The sequence below is a fragment of the Pinus tabuliformis genome, chromosome 9, assembly GCF_031772625.1.
Source record: "Pinus tabuliformis cultivar Carrire ecotype Pingquan chromosome 9, CPIR1, whole genome shotgun sequence".
In the NCBI taxonomy this organism is placed as follows: domain Eukaryota; kingdom Viridiplantae; phylum Streptophyta; class Pinopsida; order Pinales; family Pinaceae; genus Pinus; species Pinus tabuliformis.
Genome location: NC_142307.1, coordinates 150,278,813 through 150,302,778, shown reverse-complemented (window position 1 = coordinate 150,302,778; position 23,966 = coordinate 150,278,813). Strand labels below are relative to the sequence as shown.

Sequence of the window (23,966 nt, the reverse complement as noted above, 5' to 3'; positions counted from 1 at the left end):
AAGAAGAGAGCATTTATGGTTTGAGTTGAAAGAACGAGATAACAAAGTTACTTTTTGGATTTTACATCCACGGGTAAACATTTCAAAACGTTCAGCCATTGTGAAAATGACAAATTATTGAAGGCCAGAATATAAAAATTACATAAGTGGTTTCTCATCACAACAGTTTGAAGTAAAACTCTACGAGGAATTGCATAAATTTCACAGAAAAAACAGTATAAAGAAATCAAGATTCCTTCTAGATTTAGGATTTGTCACCAGGGAAGTGCCCAAACATTTCAAAGGCCCTAAGGCACTGAAACCAATCTTGGATAACAAAAGTTACTTATCACAATTTACAATTGATTTTTTGAACGAAATGTCAAGTTGTTTATACCAACTGTAACTGTTCGAGAAATCTCCAGTTCAAGACATGTCATGACCATGAACAAAGGATTAATAATTGTTCTGCAAAGCTCCAGTGTAATTTATCCTAATACAGCAGTGAATCCATTTCATCATCTGGATGAATTGTAATTAATCCTCAATTATCTCTATGGCACAATATAAAAAATTAGAATATTGAACTGATGCAATGGCACCTAGCATCTAAAACTTGGATACCAAAGAAACTAAGGTCATTTCTAAGGCCAAAGAAATAGTAGCACCAGTTTGGAATATAAAATAAGAGCCTGCTTCAAGCAACAGGAGGCCTTAGCACGTGATCCTGGGAAGTATCAACCACAGCTGGAGGCATCCATTGCCACATTGCCATTCCAGGATATCCTGGAACAGCCATAGTTTTGTTGGCTGCTGCTTGACTTTGGGCTGCAAAAGCAGCAGCCGCATGAAATGCTGCAGGATGCGGCACAAAGCCTGTGGGCAAAGTCATTGCTTTTACTTGTTGCTCCAATTTTTCCTTTTCTGCTTTCATTCTCAGCTTTTCATCACGAATTTCATTTTTCTCTGCCTGCAAATGAAAGAGATAAAAAAACATGAATCATATATAATGGCAATAAAATGATGGAACTGGAGCCAGCGCATCTAAGATGTCCATATAGCCACATGAATAACAATCCTATCTATTAATTTATTTGTGAGAAAGCAGACAGTGATCATACATCAGTAGCATAACCATTTAAAGGATACATCATTGAGAAAAAAATCCACCTTCAGATCTTTAATGGCTTCCTGCAGTCGTTCATTCTCAGCTTTCAGGTTCTGCGCTTCAGTTCGTAGCTGGGTCATAACACGTGCAGCATCAGACAAAATTGTGGCTTTGTCCGTCTTGGGAGGCCTACCCGGTTCTAACACAGAGCTTAGCTCCATGAACCTGAATCATTTACATGGCAAATCGAGCAATGGAAATTCTTACCAGTTTATTTCAAGAGATAAATCATGACATGTAGGCATGGCATGAAGTAAATAAACAGAACCCAATTGCACACATGATAAAAACACCTAAACTCTTGAATAATGGATAAATTAATAAATTCTGTACCAACCTATCATTAAGTCTGTCCCTTCGCATCTTCTCACGGCAAGCTTTTGACCCAGGTCCACCACTAGATTCTTCCCGTGACCTGTTACCAGCAAGTGAAAACGAATAATTAAAGAGTGAGGCAAGCCCAAAAGACTACAATATCGACAGTCTTTGGAGAACAAATTTTTTTCACCGTTCATAAGAATTGTTGCATATCCATGACACAATTATGAATATTGGAGGGGTCCCACAACAAACTGCCAATTTTAAATTTTTATCTAATCTTTACCATTAAATGCAACATATTTAAGTGAATACATGCTTTCGAACAATGAAACTCTGTGACACTTTAGAACATGTAATGGATAGCAAGCACATGTGAAGCAACACTAGGAAAGAGAGAGATATCGTGCCAATAGGTCCACCGGTTCAAAAGCATTGTATCAACGAATCTGCAGTTAATCATTGTTCATTTAAATGACAAAAATCGGCTCCCCTTTATTGCAGTGAGACGCACATTCTACAGCCCAGGTGAAGGAGGTGTACCGTGTACATTACTTCACGTCTCCATACACACATGTAATGTTGGTATTACTTATGTGGTCAGTTAGTTATGGAGAGAGTCCAGTAGAGTAACTACAAAATACATGAGTAAATGCTTAGTCAAGGTAACATATACTTGGATCCTCGATAAAATTTCTTACTGTTCACATCTCTGAATCTTGTATAGTTGTATTTGTATCTTCTTAATATTAACTATTATGGTTGACGTTATGTCTTGAATTGATCGTCAAGGTCTTCTGGTTTTTGGTCCCTCAACTTGTCCTGAATAGACAAATCAGGAGGCTGCCCTAAAGCAACAAAGTGCAAATCTAGAGAAAGAAATCAGCACACAACAGAAAATGGCCACCCATTCTTGTAATGTGAACTCAACATGGAATGGTAAACAAGAAAAATAATAGGAGTAAAGGGTAAAGGAATCTAAACCAGCGCAAACATCAATTTTAATGCGATTTTCCAATTTTTTTGTGGCTGCAAAAATATCTTTCTGATTTTTTCGTGGCTGCAAAAATATCTTTCTGATTTTTTCGTGGCTGCAAAAATATTGCCCAACAGTCTCACGATAATTTCAGGATCGCCTGAAAATGCTGTGATGTTTCCATCCCCAAAAACTTCGCAATATTCTTTTTTTCAAAAACGCGCTGCTAGCTGAAGGAGCTGCGCAGCCCTAGCCAGCAATCTCAGCAAGAAGCACGCAGCTGCCCCTCAGCGGCCTCCTGCGGCTGGGGATCGAGCATCATGGATGCATCAGAGGACGGAGAGCCTCTTTCAGATCAACAGCAAGAAAATGAAGAAACAGCAAAAGCTTTCGCCTCTCTCATTTTTGCAATGGGCCCGGCAAAGAACAGACCATCATATTTTCCCTTCAAATTCAAGGTATGTCACGAATACGATCATTTTGCTAATAGATGTACAAAAAAAAAGAAAATGAAAATGAAAAGATTGAAGATCCGGAAAACAAATGGGAACAGATCAAAAGAAAGAAGAAAATCCACAAACAACCAAATCTCTCTTCCTCGCAGCCCTCCATATCCTCTGATCTCCATCCTCTATCACCAAAAGAAGACAATAATCCTCTTGCTAGTCTTAATCCTTTTGATCCACTAGATCCTTCAGCCCCCCTCATCCCCTGGACCCAGATCTAGATCCCCACACCATACCCCCAACCCCCCTTCATCCCCTCTGGTCTCAAACACTCATACCCCTCCCCCCCGCTCAGTAGACAGAATCCTAACAAGAAAGCAGTCAAAGGAAGCACTCCCAAATGTAGAATATCAAAAAAACGCAGGAAGAAAGACAAACAAACAACTGAGAGATGCAGCAGCAACAAGGGAAATGGCATTAGGAACGCAACAATCTATAGAAACCTTCTTAGGAAGGAGTATAGGAAACAACGAAAATAGCCAGCAAAGAGGGAAAGGAGCCAAGCATCACCCAACAAGCAAATAATGATAGTGGTCTCCTGGAATTGCCGAGGAATGGGATCATCCTTCAAAGAAAATACCACAAGAGACATTCTGGCAAAAGAAAACCCAGACATCCTTATGATGCAGGAGAAAAAAACAAATAGCCAAGAAACTGAAAATATCAAAAGAAATTCAGAAATTATGAAGGGGAAGCAATACAAGCAACAGGAGCGTCAAGAGGTATTTGCACAATATGGAAAAAAGGAACCTGGGAATTAATACAACACAAAAAATATCAACACTGGATACAAACGGATCTAATGCAAATCAGTACAAAAGAGAAGTATAGTGTCATAAATATATACACCCCAAATCACTACAAGGAAAAAGAGCAACGTTGGGCTACCATAAAAGAAACACTAAAAGAGATGCAACCTGGGAAAATAATACTAGGAGGAGATTTAAATTTGGTAAGAAGTATAGAAGAAAAGTTTGGAGGAACATATCACACAGACCCATCCAAGGATGCTCTAGAAGAAATAATGGAACAACACAATTTAATAGACATCCCGCCAAGCAATGGGAAATACACCTGGAGCAATAAAAGAGTGGGCAAAAGCAACATAAAAGAAAGGTTGGATAGAATTCTGATACAAGAAAACATAGCAGCAGTGTACAACTCCATCAAATCAAAAATTTTACACACCACAGCATCTGATCATAAACCGGTGGCAATAGTCATGGGCAAAATGGAAAACCAAGGACCAATCCCATTTAGATACAGCTCAATTTGGGACAGCAACACAGAAATCAGTGAATTAATCAAGGAAGCATGGGAGCCAAGAGTAACAGGATCACCACAGTATATTTGGGAGACAAAATTAAAAAATGCAAGAACCAAGCTAAAGGAATGGGCAAGGGCAAATGAATTATAAAAAAAAAAAAAAGTAAAGAAAAAAGAGTTACAGCAGAAAATGGACAGCATGCAAATTGAAAAAGAAAGCAAAGAAAAAGGCAAGCAAAATTATCTAAGAGAGAAGGAAATTTTTTGGGAAATACATAGAGAAAACAGGGAAGAAGAAGAAGAGGCCAGACTGAAATCCAGAAGCTTGTGACTCAAGGCAAGGGATAAAAATACATCATTTTTCCACAACACGATGAAGATTAGAAGAGCAAGAAACCAAATATAAAAAATACAAGTTGAAAGCCAAGAGGTCAAATGTGCAGAGGAACTAAAAAAAGCAGCCCACCAGCACTTTAAAAACTTACTTTCAGCAAATGAAGAAATGGTTGAATATGAAGATTTCTTGAAGCACACACAAAAAAAAAAAAAGATCAAAATGCAGAAATGTGCAAAGAACCCACAGAAGAAGAGGTAGTGGCGGCTATATGGAGCCTGCATCCGGACAAAGCCCCAGGGCCAGATGGTTTCACAATAGCATTCTACAGATTTCATTAGTACACAATTAGAAAAGATTTCTTAAGAATGGTGAAGAATGTCTTCAAAAAAAAAAAGAGGCAACACAAAATCCTCCTACCTTGCTCTAGTCCCAAAGGAAACAAACCCCTCCACTTTCAACAGGTTTCGCCCTATCTCTCTTTGCAATTCATCTTATAAGATAATAACAAAAATAATTGCAAATAGAATCAAATAAGTCCTTCCAATAATCATATCTGAAAATCAAGGAGGATTCATGCCCAACAGGCAAATCATAGATAATGTAATTATTGTACAGGAAGTTGTACACTCTAGTATGCTAAGGCAAGAAAAAGGCCTCATAATCAAACTAGATATGGCAAATGCATTTGATAGGGTCACCCATCCATATCTAATGGTTGTCCTCCAGAAACTTGGTTTCTCAAGAGAAATAATGTAAGTCATCCAGGCATGCATTTCTACTCCATGAATTGCCCCCCTCATAAATGGAAGGCCTAGTAAATTTTTTCAAAGCACAAGAGGCCTTAGGCAAGGATGTCCTCTCTCTCCGTTCCTATATATTATAATGGCGGAAACTTTAAGCAAAGCTCTGGAAAAACAAAGAGAGGAAAGAAATATCACAGGGATCAGAATAGCAAAAGGAGTAAAAATAAAAAATCACTCACATTTTGTTGATGACACATTGCTGCTGGGAGGGGCATCAACAATAATAGCAAGGAGGTTCAAAAAAGTTCTGGATGATTTTTTACAGGTATCGGGTGGGCTATTAAACAATACAAAATGCAAAATATATGGATGGAATACCCCTCCCAGAACCATGCAAAGGATCTCACAAATCTTAGACATCCCTGTACAGGAAAAATGGACACACTTCTTTTACCTGGGACTTCCAATCTCAAAAGAGAACATGAAGGTAGAAATATGGACTAAATAGATACAATACAAAATGCAGAATATATGGATGGAATGCCCCTCCCATAACCATGCAAAGGATCTCACAAATCTTAGACATCCCTGTACAGGAAAAATGGACACACTTCTTTTACCTAGGACTTCCAATCTCAAAAGAGAACATGAAGGCAAAAATATGGACTAAACAGATTGAAAAAATGAAAAACAAAATACAAAGCTGGGGTATGATATGGCTAAATATGGAAGGAAGAGTAATATTAATCAAAGCACTCCTTGCAACACTACCTATCTACCAATATGCAATAATCATGGCCCCAGCAAGTGCCCACAAACAAATGGAGTTAATCTTAAGAAGCTTTTTGTGGCAAGGGAGGAAGCAAGAAAAAAAAAAATTTAGCCTAGTTAGGTGGGAGCAAGTAGTGCTACCATATGAACAAGAAGGCCTATCAATACGGATACCTGGGCTCATGAATGCAGCCCTAAGAATGAAAATAGTATGGAGACTAATTATAGGAAAAAAGAGCTGGTGGAAAAAAACTCTCATCTCAAAATACATGGATGGCTCCAGGAAAAGACTGCTTAATGGAAATATCCCAATAAGACAATGTACCCAAGCATGGAAGCTAGTAAAAAAGACAATTCCTCTAATGAGTAGCTACATCTCTAAAATCCCAGGCAATGGAAAAACAATATCGATTTGGGAGGACAGAATCATGGGAAAAGAACCACTGCAGACTCATCCAGAAATTGAAGACATACAAGAGTGGATGAAAGGAAAAGGTTTCAACACTTTACACTCAATCTCTCTATGGAACCAAAAGGAATGGCAAGACTAGAAAATTTCAACAATCCCTGCAAATCTGGAAGGGCAATGGAGCAAAATTAGGCAACTCCTAAAAGGGGCAGCACCAATCAACCATGATGAGGAAGATGATTACCTCTGGGATCCAAGCGGTGGTCATTACACAATTAGGACTGGATATAAAATCCTTCAAGAACAACCAAATCAACAAGATTGGGATTCTTGGAAAATAGCATGGAAATCACAAAGTTTGCCTAAGATCAAAATGTTCATCTAGACTCTTTTAAAAGGGAAAATATTGACCAGTGAAAACTTTAAAAAAAGGCTTTCAAGGCCTATCACGATGCCCATTATGCTTGTAGACTGAAGAAAATACACAGCATTTATTCCAAGAATGCATTTTTGCCAAAGAATGTTGGCAGCAGCTGATAAGACCATTGGAAACAAGTATAAATTTTGAAAAGCCTTGGCCGGATTTTCTTCAAACTTTTGAGAAGGCCTATCCATATACAACAAAAAAGAAAGTCACAATTCAGAAAATATGGAAATGCATTCCAGTAGTTCTATGTTGGCAAATTTGGTTGACACGAAACAAGTGCTTTTTCAAAAATCAAATTCCAAGAATAGGGAAGACCCTCTCAAAAACATGGGGATTAATTTTTGAAATCCTCAACGTCAAAGGAACAGCACCAACAGATTATAACACTCTCCAACAAGAAGAGCGAGATTGGCTCAGCAAAGCCATAATAAATAATAATGGGCAAAAAGGACAGAGGAAGATAAACTCAGGAAATATATGGAAAATAAGAACGAGTGAAGAGGAACTTGCAAACTGGAGGAAAAATCAGAATAGATATTGTCTATACTTTGATGGGGCCTCAAAGCATAATCCGGGAAAGGCAGAGGCAGGGGGAATAATCCTCGATCCTGATGGGAAAGAAAATATCACATATTAATGGAGACTGGGACAAATCTCAAAAAATAAGGCAAAAGCATACAGCGTGTTGATGGGAACAAGAATAATCAAAAAAAGAGATTCAAAATCCTATAATAATAGGAGACTTGGCCATAATAATAGAGGCAATGGCACGAAACAAAAATCCAAGCCATGAGTTCATGAACAGAATTTTTAGAAGAATCAGGAATAACTTAGAAGGTTTTGGCAATGTAACCTTCAGACATGTCTTGAGAATACACAATCAACAAGCGGATTATTTCGCAAACCAAGAAGTGAAAAAAAATGAAGCGAATGTTCGTGAAAACCAGGAGGAATATCACAACTCTGTTCCATAATAATCAACAAAAACCACAAGTATGAAGCCCACAAAAAACAAGGGAAAAATCACAATGATAAAAGAAATAAATCAAAAAACAACAATCAGAAATCAACAAAGGACACATCACTGCAATGAAAGGCAGAAAATCACGAGAAGGCAAAGGAAATATCATGAAATTTCAGAAACTCGCATGAGCAATAGCAGGCAGGACGATCGCAATCCTAGTCACAAGAACCAAGTCGCAATCTATCCCATCAAAGGCAGATCACGGGTTGCACTAAATTGCTATAAGAATAGAGGGTGCATTAACAATAATCGCAACAGCAGTATAAGGCAAAATCTCAGTGAAGAAATCTCCATCTCCCCTGTTCGCACAGTGTTATTGTCGTTTCAAAGCCCCTCCCTGCTTTCCATCTCGGTCCGCAACGTTCTCTCCTCCTTTGTTCAACGCGCAGAATTCCTCTTAGGTCCCCACCTACCTTCTTACCCAGCTCACGCTCCTCGCATCCTGTCACTCCCTCCAAACAGCAACTCTCCATCGAGCGCAAAGCCTCTCTAAGCACCCTCACCCACCATCTGCCCCTCCCTTCATCTCAGCCCTCCTCCCTGACTGTTATAACCAGACTTTGGTCATCTTTCATTCCTGTCATTCACAGGGACAGAGCTACAACATGCAGGAAAGCGTAAGACAAAAAAAAAGTGGTCAGCATCAGTAGAAGAAGTATTATCTCAGGCAATACAAAATCAAGGAAGCAAAGCAAAACAAGGAGCGGTAAGCAAAGCAAGAGGAAGAACAAGAAAACAAAACAAACGGAATTCAAACCCATTGAAAAGGCAGCAAGGAATGATGCATGTCCAGCATGCAAAGCTAATAAATTCATGATACAATGCCTGCAAAAGTCACTCAAGGATGTCAGAAACGAAATGAGAATGGAGTATAGCTACTAGAAAAGAAACATGGCAATGCAGAAAGAAGAAATCATGGCACTAAAAAACAAATGCAAACATCTAGAAGAAGCAGTGGCATATTACAAAAACAACACCATGAGCAATGAAGGAGAGAACTCGGTCAATTATGACAAGAAGACCCAGCCAACTCAGGAGAAATCAGTCTACAAGCCATGAAAAAGTGTCAGAGAACTCATGACATGTAAATTTCTTTTCCTAGTAGGTCAGTTTGTTAGGCAGTACTCAAGAATACTTATAAAAATACATGAAGTTTTGAACACAAGCATAGGAGAAGGGACTGCGCTCGTTTCTCATTGCTTAGTTGTTTATCATGCTACAGTCGATTGTAATAGGAGCTTGCTCCATCAAAGCTTTTGGTAATATATCAACTACCAACCTTGTTAGAAAATATATAAAGAATGAACAAACCAAAGATAATTAAAAAACAAACAAAAAAACTTCGCGATATTCTTGCAAGACGATCAAAAATATCACCCACCTGAAATATTTTTGTAGTTTTTTCATTTTTTTTGCAATTTTTAGTAATTTTGCCAATATTTTGTGATATTTTCCCAAAGTTGCTGATATTTTCTTTTCTGGACCCTCAGCAATATTTTCGCCAATATGATGTTTGCAACATTTTGAACACCATTAAAAGCGACAACTACACCGGGCTAAAGTGTTCTTAGTTCAACCAAAAAATCTGAGCTAAGTGCATCAGATGGTAACCTCGGTCCTAAATTCTTATTGAAATGGATAATAACATTGACAGTAATAATTTTACATGAAGGAGATCCAAGATTCAATATGAGTCAAATATTCAATAGCAAGACTGCAGAGACGGTACAATGTAGTGGCTATATCAGCATGAGAGGAAAATTATAGCAAGATAGCACAAATCTAGAGAAACAATCAGCACACCAACAAAAAGGCTACCCATTCTAGTGATGAAGGTGAAAAATAATAACAGGAAACAGTAAACAGTAAAGAAATTTTGACTTCATTAGAAGCAACTATGCCAAGGTGGACTAAAGTGTTCTTATTTCAACAACAAAAAAACGTGATAGTAACCTCAGTCCTAAAGTCTTATTGACATGGATAACATTACAACAGTAATGTTTGTACATGGAGATCCAAGATTCGTGTGAGTCAAATATTCAGAAGCAAGGGTGCAGAGACATTACAATATACTGGCCATATCTACGAAGACACATGAGCATGAAAGGAAAGGCATGGTGCAACTTGACACACTTTCATTTATATTGAGAGAGATAATCCTACCTACAGAATGTCACTGAGCTGTGTCAAGAAATCTGGAGCTCCAGCTTGGCCATTTTTGGTACACATAACTAGCAATTAAAACATATTTAAGAGTTTCCAAACCTCAAACAAAAGCATTACCAGATTACGGACAAATACAATATGAATTCTTCTGCATTTCAATTATACTTATTTGCAAAAGAGTCCAAGGCAAACTGCATTGTGATTTGTAAATTGATTCAACTTCTATAATCAAAACAACCTGCAATAAATAGCTTTATGTTACAAGTCAGATAACCTTGAAAGTGGAGTATAAATTTGCTATGGAAAATAACGACAAGTTCTATGGTAGAGAGGTATTGATACTAGCCTTGTACACAAACTTAGAGACCACCTTATGACAGAAGTGCAATTATGCCATATGGGAGAGGGGAACACCATGGAGGACTTGACCAAGAGGGAGTGTAAATTCAATGCTAGTATATTGCAGATGTGGACAAATGGAACAGAAGGCTAGTGCATACGGAGCTGACTTTAGACGATTGAGAACCACTCCCACTAGATCACCACATCTAGCAAGATATGCCTGAAACCAAATTAGGGAAGGGAGGCTAATGATAAGACAATATCAAATTTGAATATAACCAAAACAATCATTACAAAAATGCATGTCCAAGACCAAATGCTACTAGGGTCCTTCAAAATTTAAACCTAAAACAAGCACACCTGAAACCATACAAAATTATTTGGTTCCAAACTGGGCATAATGTGAATATCTAAAATAGATGCAATTACACTTGGGCAATAACTAGATAGATCTCAGTTACATGATTTCAAAACAAAGAGAGGGTAAATTCAATGCTAGTATAATGCAGCTGTGACAAATGGAACCCAAGGCTAGTGCATATGGAGCTGACTTTAGACCATTGAGAACTACTCCCACTAGACCACCACATCTGGCAAGATACGGTTGAAACCAAATTAGTGAAGGAAGGCTAATGATAAGACAAATATCAAATTTGAATATAAGCAAAATCATAATTACAAAAATGCAGGTCCAAGATCAAAAGCTACTAGTGTCATGGAAAATTTAAACCTAAAGCAGGCACACCTGAAGCATACAAAATTAATTGGTGAATATCTAAAATAGATGCAAATACAATTGGATAATAACTAGATAGATGTCAGTGCTATGATTTCAAAAAGTATTTGCCATATGGGATTGAGGAGACAGTGATAATGTGGTATGCAATCAATTACAGTCGACCAAAATCTTTCCATCCAAAGTGGCAAGTTGTTCAAGTTGATGTTGTCTACAGCAAAATCCAAATGAAAGGTCCACTACGTAGTTTATTAAATGTGTATGAGGAAGAGAGTACTATGCCTTGGTGGCAAAAAGAGTGAAACAAAAGAGTATGTTGAGAGACTTGCATATAGATGTTAGATGACGCATGAGGGAATAATACCCGAGGAACTTCCCCTTGCACTCCTAATGCACAAAAAAATAATCACCATATCGATCTTATTCAATGATAGATTCCCACAAACAAAGCAGCTAACATGACTTTATTATTACAAATGAGGAGATTAGAAGTTAGAACACACATGAAGGACCTGAATAAACAGTGGTATAAGGAAATATTACCAAATGTGTTTGCTCATCTTTGATTCTTCAGAAAATTGACAAATAGAGAACACATGTAACGTTGCGCATCTTAAACAAATTGCCATCAAATAAAGGTTCTAGTTCCCAGTACCAAAATGATGGATGAGATTAGATGCCGCATTACACTTGCAAGAGCTAAATACTCAAAAAAATGATCATAGATTAGGCTATTAAACACATCAGGATGGATTCCAAAACCACAAATCAGTTCTCAACAAAATATCACTTTTCCTGCCTGTATCAATCACCTATTGGGTTAGCTAATAGCTAGCCTAGAAAATCCCTGTAAGCTAATTTACTGGAAACGCCTAGGAAAATGGTTGGAAACGTCGTTCACCGAATCATAAACAGATTCGGGTACGAAACGGTATGGAAACGGCATGAAAACGTATTTGTGGTGTTTGAATTTTGAAGGAAACGGTGAATTCGTTTTCTCCCATGTTTCAATTTTTTTGGCAGTTTTGGATCCGTTTCCGGAAATCTGGATATAGATCCAATAAAATTGTGATCCATATCTAGATTTTTGGAAACAGATCCTTGCAAAAATTGCCTGCCAAAAACGGATCACGCAAAAGGTCACTGGGAACAGATATTATTTAATCTCCTTGGTTAAAAATCGTTGTTTAAACTTTAGGGTTTCACTTTTTCGTTTTAACTTTTAATTGCTACCCCACATTTCACAGTTGACATTTCATTTGTTTTCCTCATTTGACATTTCATTCACAGCACAGCTTGGAGCCAAAGGATTCGACGTCGGAAGATCATTGCATTGGAGTAGTCTTGAGCTGGAGTCATCGTCGGCCGAAGTCGTTGCTTGAGCTTGGAGGAGTCGTCGTCGGTCCGGTAGTAAGTTACTTTGAGCACATAACTTGGCATGGCTTGGTCTCGTAATTCTTCCATTAATACCTAAATCATATTAGGAGAAACTCATAAAAGCTTACAAACCAATTGTAGATGTTAATATTGCAATATTTGCCTTGAAACCGTATTAAAAAATGTGATATTATTTTAGAACTTTGGGGCTTTGTTCTACTTGAAATGTGCACACTCATGGCTTATTCCTTTTAACCCCTGGAAAAATCCGTTATTCTATTCATAATTAGAAATGAATCACATTATTCATGCGCTTTGAGAATTGTTCAAGCATATGCTTAATACATCTTAAATTTGTCATGTTCAACTTACAATATAGGATGTGTCCATGAGAGGAATCTATGAGCTAGATCATACCTATGATAGAGTGAAGCCCCCTCTACTTCCTGTTCAAAAATTAACATTGTCCTTATGCCAAAGTAGGTTCAAAAAGAAGTTGTTGAGGGAACTGATGAACCCTATCTATTGTCCTCCAACTCCATCCTTCCTTCGTGTATCTCCTCTAACCTGCTTTTGATAGAGATTACCCTAAAAACATGCATGAAGGAGATAAACTAAAAAAAAGAAGCTGAGCAATTTTAATTGGTCTACTAAAGACCTAAGCAAAACATTTTCGAGGCCTTCGTTGTTCTTCTAATCTAATGTCAACGTTGAATCACAAAAGATCTGAATCTTTCTCACCTCCTGCCATGTCATTTACATCATCATCATGGCAACTTCAAGTTCAGCAATTCGTGAGGCAGAGGAAGTGGAACATGAAATTGAATATGCCCCTAAAGTTGATCCAAAGTCACCACTTTGGAAATATGTAATTGTTCTTGGGAAGATCCAAGGAGGGGGATCATTGGCATGGGTTTGCAGTGAGTGTAAAAAGGAGTATAAGGGATCATATACTCGGGTTAAAGCACATTTACTTGGGTTAAAAGACAATGGGGTTCGAATATGCATTGGCCTACCTAAAGAGAATGGGACAGATGGAAACGGTTTAAGGCAAAACTTGCAAAATATCAGAAAGAACAAGAGGCTGATGCTAAAGCAAATGAGGCAAATCCTGCCTCTCAATTCAACCAACCAACAAGGTTGGGAGCATCTTCATCAAACCTCAACTTCCCTCTCATGGAATTGTCAACCCTAGTTCAAAGTGATCTAATTTGGGACCGCTTGAAAGGAGTTTTAATAATGATGCTCGCGCAGATACAGCTATAGGTCAATTTATTTATGCAAATGAACTACCCTTTAACATTGTGCGATCTCCTTACTGGGCAAAGATGATAAAAGCAGTGAATGAAGCCCGAAAAGGGTACAAGAGCCCTAGATATGAGAAAGTACGCACTACAATGTTGAGTGCTGAGAAGTTAGATTTGGCGGCTAAATTAAGCCCCATTCGTAATTCATGGTGCATTTTAGGTGTGTCCAGCATTTCTGATGGATGGAAAGATCAAAGGAATACGCCTTTCAGCAATGTGATTGCTCAGATCCCAAAGGGGGCAATGTTTTTGAAGGCAGTGGATTGTGAAAGGCAGATAAAAGATTCCCAATTCATTGTTGACATCTTGATTGAAGCAATTGAATTGGTGGGGCCAGAAAAAGTTGTCCAAGTAATAACTGACAATGCAACGGTGTGTAGAGCAGCAGGCCTAATTATTGAAGGCAAATATCAACACATCTTTTGGACCCCTTGTGTTGTGCATTCATTGAACCTCATGTTGAGCAAAATGGAGAACCAAATTGAGTGTATTCGTGTTATTTTTGAAGAGGCAAAAGAAATTCAAGCCTTCATCACAAACCACCACATGTCCCAAGGCATCTACAATGAATTTGCGAAGTTGGAGCTCCTTAAAATACCTAAACTTTAAAATTTATTTCATAAATTCTAATTTCTATGACTCTAAATTCAAATATGTAAATTGGATTCTCAAATGTCATTATTCGTGAATCATAATAGTTATTTTGGAACGAACATAGTTCGTTCTTCAGGTTAAATACTCCAGATGACTTGGAATATGAAAATATCCATTGAGGATACAAATATTATTATATATAAAATGTATGAATAAGAATGATGATACAATTGGAAGAGAGAGCCCTATATATATAGTCAGGAAGTACCCTTTCACGAAGAGTCATGTATGTAGAAACATGCCTCTTCCTACTAATTATTAGTTAATTAATAGTTGTTTATGTCTTACTATTATTTATATTATTTTTACTATATATATATATATATATATATAATTTATTCATAGCATATTCAATCAAACTATGATTTTTAATTTATTGAAACATTGAAAATTTGGCACTTGCAGGTTGCCGAGACTTGTTTTGCTTTTCACATCATAGTCTTAACAAGACTTATGCAAGTGAAAGAAGCATTACAATCAATGGAATCAATAGAGGCAAACCCAATTTAATAGAGCAAAGCAATGAAAAGATTGGTTGTTGATGATGAATGGTGGGATAGGGTGGAGTACCACTTGGCATTTACTAAGCCAATTGTGGATTTGCTCCACCTGTTTGACACAAATATGCCTAGTTTGGGAGAGGTGTATGAGGGCATTAATTCCATGATAGAGAAGACAAGGGTGGTTATAAATTCCAAAGAGAAGGCCCTAGAGAAATTCTTTATATTGACCAAAAGGTGGAACAAGATGACCACCCCATTACACCTTTTAGCCTATGCAATGAATCCAAAATATTATGCTGCAGAGTTGTTAAATGACGCAGAATGAACTGCACCAAACAAAGACCCAAAAGTCTCACAAGGATTTAAAAAAGCTTTTTGTAGATCGTAAAATTGGGATTCGGATTCATTCAGAGTTTGTTCATTTTGTGGAGTCGGAGGATTGGGTGTTAATATTGATTGTATGTGGGACAAGATCAAATTAAGTCCAATTGATTGGTGGAACTACTATGGTGGGGAACTTCATATCCAAAAATTGGCCATCAGGATCTTGTCACAGGTTGCGTAGAAATTTAATGATCTGCACCACAAGCCCAGTTTACAATTTTGCAAGTGTTTATTTGACCCAACCCACATGTTTTGTCATGCTGATATAATTTTCAGTATGCATTCATTGTAAACATTTAATGAGTGCTTCTACTATTTTTCACATTTCCTAACAGCTGTAATTAAATTAAAATTTATGCAAGCATTCAAGCATGAGAGACACTTATTTTTGGTCAAGGTGACCCCGGAAAAACCCCACAGCCTTTTGGGGAAAACCAGTCTTCAAAGGAGGATTTTATTGCTTGAGAAATTAGTCTAAGTACATAAAAAATAACCACAGTACTTATCCCCTTTTAGCTGAAACATTAAATGCAAATCTGGGAGATTGTGCCCATTGATGTTTTTCAGATTTTCACAATTTTAAGTGCCCAGAATTTTCTACACTTTTACACAGCTCAGCTCCTCAATTTTTGTGCTCAAGAATCTGCCTCAAAATCTGTGTTGAAACAGCCTTGATTTCTGTGCCCAAAACAGCCTCAAAATCTGTGCAAATACAACCTCGATTTCTGTGCAAAAAACTGACTGTAACTCCTAGAAATTCATGCCAAACAGCAGCTGGAAACCTCCTCGATTTTTGTGCTACCTGGAGCAGACTTCCCGAAATTTCTGCCTCGAATTTCAGGCCTGTTCTGATTTGATTCCTCCTTGAAATGTGTGCTCAGAACCTCCTTGAAAATCATGCCCAGCTCCTCGATTTTCACGCTGCTGTCCCTCGAATTCTGTGCTGCCTCCTCGAAATGCATGCATCAGTTTGTACAGTTTCTTCCTTGGGATTCGAGCCTCCTATGGCTGCCTCCCTCCTAGAAAATCGAACTCTCCTTCTCTTGCAGCGATTTCTCCTTGAAGATCTCCTTTCCTCTTCTCCTCTCCTCTCAATTGTGAAGTGAGGAAATGAGCCTCCCTTTTCTCCTTTTGTCCTTCGGAAAAGATTGAATCCCTAACCCTAGGATTCAATGGTTGAGATTTAATTTCCAAATCTCAAGATGGGTGGTTGAAATCACTTTTCCCAAGTGACCCCCCCCCCCCCATACATTGGCCCCTTTACTTAGAGCCTCCTAGTACCTTTTTCAAGTTGTATACCTTTTTCTAATTTTTTCATAAAGTGAATTTCTCAACTCACTTTAATATTAGAAAAGTGAACTTAGTACTTTACACATAAAATCACTTCATAAAGTGCAAGTGACTTTAATATTAGAAAAGTACACTTAGTACTTTGCACATAGTCACTTTATAAAGTGCAAGTGACTTTAATATTAAAAAAGTACATGGTACACCACTTTTAAGTATCTCTTCCATCCATGACATTAATATAACTCATAAATGTCACCAAGTCAAAAGTCATTAATGTGTCTACTAGGCTAAAAGGGATAAATGCCTAGTAACACCTCTCCTTGGTATTGTTTTCAACAACTAGTTCCTCTTCAACAGAAAAGAACTGGAGTACTTATGGCTTCATCCATTCAGTGAAGCGAAACAGATTGGGCTCTAAGAAAGCTGAGAAACTAATGTATGTTCATTCAAACCTTCACTCTCTGTCACACGAGAGATGAATACAAATTTGGGCCCGCCAAACCATGGGATGTGGAACTAGAGTCCCTGACTTGGATATCACGTTGAATGCTAGGTCTCATATGACTTTGTTTGATGAGGAGGCACCAATAGTTGGATCTTCAAGTGGACATGGCAGCAACGCTCCCACTTCTGGAGAGGATGTAATTCCGAGTGACATGAATGAAAACATATTAGATGAGATGTAAATGTAATTTATGATGGTGTTCTAAACTTTTGAACAATGAATATTGATAATATGCCATATGAATAATGAATAATACTAGTAGACTGCCAGTCATAGTTCATTTTGTACTTTGTACTATGTAGTGTGCATTATTAATTTTGGTGATGATGTTGTAACTTGTCATGTTGATTGAAATTTGAAATAGAAACTTGATGATATGTTGAATTATGAATGTTATTGTTATAATAATCATTATTAATTAATGATGATAACAATGTTTATGCTGAATTGATGATGATGATAGATAATAATTGATTATGTATTTTTAGATATAAAATCTAGATTTTAAAAGATGAATGGTAATATGAAATTCTTATTTTGTTATATATATACCGTTTCAAACCCCATATCCGTATCCGTTCCCATATCCATTTCAGTGCAACTTAGCCTGTAAGTTGGTCCCCTGCAAAAGGAAACTACCTCTATGGAAGCTCAAAATAAAAGCAAATATATCTGATATGGAATTACTAGTGCAGAAACAAAATTAAAAACAAAGGCCTGGGTATGACCGGGAAAGAAATAAACTGTTTCACTTGCATTATGCAATTTCTGAAACTATACATTTGGACTGCCAATACCTCACTAAATAACCTTCATGATACATTCTGGTCCCTTTATTACAATGACATCATTGGAACCAGGAACAGTCCATAGAAACTTGCACCCTGCAGTATCAGTGCACCTTAGACCAAGAAACTTGGCTGACTTGACTGAAAAGTTTGGAACCCAGAGGATGAAAAAATTCACTATTTTCTCAACTTCAGTATACTGGAATTGAATACAATTCTCATCTCTGAACACATACTCAATGTGTACAAAGTTTTTCTATCATTTAGAACTTTATGCGAAAGTGATGTTAACAATTATAATGATAACTTTTTATTGTTGCATTAAAAAAATTAACATTCTATAGCAAGACAAAAACCTCTGGTCTTGAAATATAGAGTTAATTTTCCCTCCAAAAAATTATTTAAACTAAAAGTTAGCATTTGCCAGGATGAGACAATTTAGATAATAACCTTTCAAATTAAAACTTCGGCTTGCCAAAGAGAAAAGTTGGTGAAATCCTAAATAGTAGTCTCGTTTGCATGGAACTATATCTAAAAAGGTATATACTAAACCTTTGATATTAAGCATTACTAACTGTATAAACAACATAATGGCATAATAAAAAGAATCAAGATCCAGTACCTCTTTCTAGGACATAATTTATCTTGCTCATCCATGTCCTTGTTGGGGCCATCAATTTCTACACTTCCACTGTACAATATTAAACAATATAAATTAGAAAATGTACATAAACAAGCAACATTAAGATAAAACTATGAAAGAGTTGTATTAAGCTCAATTTTTATCCAGATCAGAATATGTATATATATATAAGAACTTAGAAGAGGGTGCATAAGTAATAATCTTCTTTTCCATTCATGCCAAGTTCCTACTTCTAATTTTCAAGGTACAAGAAATAAACTTTCATGAATTTCAAAGTTGGGGATAAGATATGCCAGGTATTGGAAAATTTTACTTATGCTGACTTCAAAGAATTCAGCTTTGAAATTTGTAAAAGCCTGGACTTTTCTCCTGTTATTCCTTTCAGAAGAAAGGCTACCCAACTATATGAATCCAATAATGATCTGAAATGGATCTGAACAGATGATAATGGTTGTAAGACTCAGTATGTAGGTACAATTTGGAAATTAATGAGGGTAGGACAATAATAAAATACAATGCAAGTGTTAAAAATTAAATGAAACAAAAGAACGGAAAATCAAAGAATTATCCATTAAATAAAGTAGATAAAAGAAAATAGGAGAAGAAAAGAAGAAAAGGAATGGGAAATGAAAGGTTAATTTCTTGGCCTTCCCATTACCCCCCAGCTCTCCTATATCTTCTTGTAAATTGACTTTCAAAGCGTTTTTTGGGGAAAGACAGGAGTACACACAGAGAGCCACAAGCTGGCATTGTAACCACAAATTGCCAGATTAAGATCACTGAACAACCAGTGAATGCTCGTTTACCAAGGTAACATTTTTGTCTTTGTGTGATGAAATTTTCTCAATGGCTGTGTCAATAGCTTGGCGTCAGTTATTGGTGATTCCTGTGTGTTAAAATGGTGCCTGTAGTTGGAATAATAATTCTGATGATGAATTCCCAGCTCTAGTTCTATTATATCAGTCAGGATTTCTTTATCCACTAGTATTTGACGAATGCAAACAGCTGTGTATTACCGATCATTCATCTTACTACGAGATTGAGATCAAAAGCTGTCATGAGATAGCTGTTGCAATTATTTAGTGAAGTGTCTAGATTTAAATCCCAGTAATAACAAAATTCAACCCGTCAGATTGTTGGCATCATAATCCAGCATTCACGCAGAACTTGCGATATTACATGAGGCTGTATGCTGCCCATTCTACTCCAGGAGGGCCGTACACTGCTTGTGAGTATTTTTGGGGCTATGTTGCACGAAAAATACAAGAACCCAGCATTTCGGGCCGTACCGGTACCTGAAACACCAAAACTCGGCCAAAAAGCCGGGTGCCGTATGCCGTAATCATCTATGAGAGTTAATATAGACTTGGTTTTCCTTCTAAATTGTCATATATGGGTCTTGTTCCTTTTTTTCTTGTAAGATAATGTGTTATTCACTTATTTATTAAAAAAATTATATATTACATATATATGACGTTTCAGCCAATGTTTCCATTTTTGGGAGGTGACGATTCTAAATGTACCTGTTTCGGAAAAACTGCAATGTGTCGGCATTTCATGCAACATAGCTTTGGGGCCGTACAAGCTGTACACAGCACTGGTACACTGTCTTCATCTCCTTGAGATGATACAAATTGGGCTGGCCATATACGTAATACATGTAGGCATTGAGTATGTGCAATGTGGAGAGTTTAATGGCTTGAGAAATGGTCTTGTCTCTCTTCCTTGACCATATATCTTGATTGGTTGGCAGGAGATGCCAATAGGAGTCTAGAATGGCTCGAATGAGTTAATAAATTCTGAAAACTTCAACAAGTGTCCAGACTAATACTTGTATGTGAAAGCATTGCAAGGATGCATCTCGCCTTCCAGTCATTGGGGAAAGACATTAAATTTATGAATATTGTTTCATTAAAATGTTCAAGATAAAGCTTGAGTCTATATACATATAAAACCTGGAAGTAAGGGTTTGGTTTTGCTTCATAAATATTGAGCATTTTGGTTTCCATTGAGTGAAGCAGCAGTGTCCCTTATATTTGCTGGAGCAATCAATTACACCAATCATGCTATATGTTTTGTTCATAGAGAAGGCAATTGGTTCCATCATTCTATGAGTCCAAGTCTACAATAGTGTGCCAATTCTAAACAAAGGCAGAAGGTGCTGAGTTACATATTTGAAAAGTAGAGCTCAGATTGCATATGCAATTGCAAATTTGCAATGGGCAAGTTAGTGCTATTCTGGAGTGAGTTCCATTGGGCATAAATCTGTAGAACATAGCTCTTTTGAATCTGTTCTGGAAAAGAAGTTTGGTAATACCTGCAGTCATATCATTGGCCATGCTAAATGTTGGATTTTTGCATACTAAACAAAATTTTGATTTGTATTGATTGCACTTTACAATATGTGGTGTATGTGAAGTAATTGGCTGGGAATCAGTGCACTACAATCAGAACTGAACACCCACACCAGACCATGAAGGTGTCTCAGCCTTGATCATATTGAGAAGATGAGTCTAGTTAAGTTTGACACTGTTAAAATTATAACAGCGTCTTTGGGTAAAAATCACATAAGAGATATTCCGAGAGGTGTAGGATTGATCTAAAGATCATCCGATTCCAACATGTATCTATGGAGATATGAATATATTTGTATTATTGACAATTTGTCAAGGTCGACCAGCAAGCAAATTACCCGCAGCTCAACCTCAACATTACATTTAAATAGAGGAGACCTCAAGTCATTTGAGACACACAACATCTCATGATCTCTCTCCACTTGTTTGGGTTTGTCTTCTCTCAAGGAAGGCGTAGTGGAAAGAGACATCTAAGAGAGCCCTAGACGCAGTCATTAAAATTGCCCTAGCCGCAGTTAAAGGGAGAGCCCTAGCAGCAGTTTTGAGAAGAGATCTAGCCGCAGTTGAAGGGAGATCTGGCCGCAGTCAAAGGAGCCATAATCTGCAATCATGAAGGCCTAAAGCCACAGTCAATAAAAGCCTAAAGCCGCAGTCAATAGAGGCCTAAAGCCACAGTCAATAAAAGCCTAAAGCCGCAGTCAATAGAGGCCTAAAGACGCAGTCAAGAGAGGCCCTAGCCGCAGTCAAGAGAGGCCCTATCCACAGTCAAAGGGAGGCCCTAACGCAGCAAGAAGAAGCCTGTTGACAGCGTGAAAGAAGCATAAGAATTTCGGGTGTGCTGTAGGTGACAGCAAGGGCATTTAAGGGTTGTTTCAGGGGTCCGTTTAGAGGACAGAGCTGCTGGTTGGAGGGCCGATGCCCTGTTCTTGGAGGCCGAGGCTAGTAGGTTTGCTTGAGGGCTTTCTGGAGGGTGGACAGTCCTCCTAAGAAGTTGCCGCAGACCTAGTTAAGGTCCTGTTAAGTGTTGCAGCTGTTTTGGGGGGGCTAGTCTTTGTGTTGGGCTTGAAACTGCCCTAAAGGAGCAGCGTGGAAGGCAGCATCCCATTGGAGGACATCCGCAACCAATAGGAGCTATTCTGGGCCAGTTTGATGGGCTGTTAGGGGCTGTGGTTAGTGCCGTAACCAGTCCCAGAATTGCAACATTGCAGCAAGTTCAAAACAGTCATCATTAGCAGAATGAAATCCGAATTATGAGCAATGTTTGGACTGATACATCTTGCTGTTGGAGGCCGAGTTCACTGAGCTTTGACCAAGCTTGATTGGAGGTCAAATCTGACCTGTTTGACCAGCATTGACTTTGTTGGTTAGGGTTTGTTGTTGCTGTCATAAAATATCAGTTTTGTATATTTGTATTATCTCTCTTTGCTGAACTATTGAAGATTATAAGAAGAATTGATCAAGGGTTTCCCCACATTGGGGTTTGTCCCTAGCTAGTGCCACATCTTGTGTCCTCTTGTCTTGGCTTGTCTTCTATTGTTTATGTTTATGTTCTATCTGCATTTTACCATCATGCTGATGTGATTGCTAATCTGGATATTGATATTGGGCTAATAAGAAAATTGAAGTAAATTGCTCTTAAGCATAGAACATACCAAAAATTAACAGATACTAATGTGCAAAGGAGTTGCACCGAAGCCAGAGTATTTGCAGAGTCATGGTTTCTATTGGCATGTCCACTGGTTGCTTGTGTACAGGTTACACTAAAGAACAAAGGCATTGTAGCCATTCTGCAGATTGATATCTCTGAATAAGTCTCATAATGGAGAATAGAAATTTAATTCCGCAAGGTATAGTGTTATAAGAACCAGACCGGACTGGACTGAACCAGTCAGTCTGACCATTTTCGAGGGAAAACGAGTCTGAACCGCTGTCACAGAGTAGAAAAGACCAGTTCAATACTGAACCAACATTTTTCACGAAACAGGCTGGTTTCATACAATGCTACCGAAAAAACCTTTCAAAGTATACTTTAAAGAACAAACAAACAAACAAACAAAAAACTAGTTTATGAGTGGGGCAGCCTAGTATTTGACCATATTTCCCTATTAATGCTATGCAATTAATGGTAATGTTAAATTATTGAAGTAAAAGGACTCATCCTTTTACTTAAATTTTTTACATCACCATTATTTGTCTCGGGATATTTGAGAGTGGTTCCAACCTTGTTGAATTTCATATGAAGAAAATAGAATTTTAGATCCCACTCAAAATCCAACAGACTTGGCAAGCCCTATTGACCACTTTGTGTCAACGACCCATAGCAGTACACCCCTTTTTTTGCAAAAGGGGTCCATCATGTTCAAGTGTTCGTGCCATTCAGACTCATCATCAGCCGGCAGTTTTTTGAATATGTCAGCCCATTCTGCATATGTAAAATGTAAATAATCTCAATATGACCGCGTATGTATGTGATGAAGGAGCATTTGGCTTAGAAGAATCATTGTATTTTAGTAGACATAGGGGGGTCTTGTGTTTTAAGGAAGTTGGTTTCCTAAGTGTTGAATTAATGTAATTACTTAGGTTTTGAGTGATTTTAATGAAAATAGGAATTAATTAAGTATTGTGAGAATATTTGTAAATGTTCTTGAATGTAGGAGAAGATGAGTGATGATGAGTAATTAGTATGGATTGAAATATTGTAATCTTAGAAAGTAGTACATGATTTATGGAGGATCCTTAGGACTAGTTGAAAGTTGAGATCCTTAAGGGGTAAAGAAGATATTTTAGGGACTAATTGAGGACTTAGAGGATTCTTAGGATTTAGTTGAGAAGATCGAGGATCTAAACCAGAATTGGAAACAGAGTCCTTTTGTATAAATGTAAGCCAAAAAGGCAGAGAAAGAGTCAGTCAAGTTAGTCAAGTCAAGTGAGTTAGAGAGAGAGTTAGTAGATAGATAGGGTTAGATTGTAGCCTACGGGCATTGAAATGAGAA

General features: G+C 37.6%; 1 protein-coding gene across 1 annotated transcript in view; it reads right to left on the bottom strand.

Moving 5' to 3' along the window:
- Positions 1-272: 272 nt before the first annotated feature.
- LOC149147565 (transcription factor ILR3-like) overlaps positions 273-23,966 on the bottom strand; it is a 73,622-nt gene continuing 49,928 nt past the window's right edge. The window contains exons 2-5 of the mRNA XM_089438127.1: positions 18,599-18,667; positions 1,485-1,562; positions 1,150-1,312; positions 273-949 (exon numbers count right to left, since the gene is read on the bottom strand). Of these exons, the coding sequence (XP_089294253.1) occupies positions 677-949; positions 1,150-1,312; positions 1,485-1,562; positions 18,599-18,667 (583 nt within the window). The 3' untranslated portion in view covers positions 273-676. The remainder of the gene's footprint in view (positions 950-1,149; positions 1,313-1,484; positions 1,563-18,598; positions 18,668-23,966) is intronic.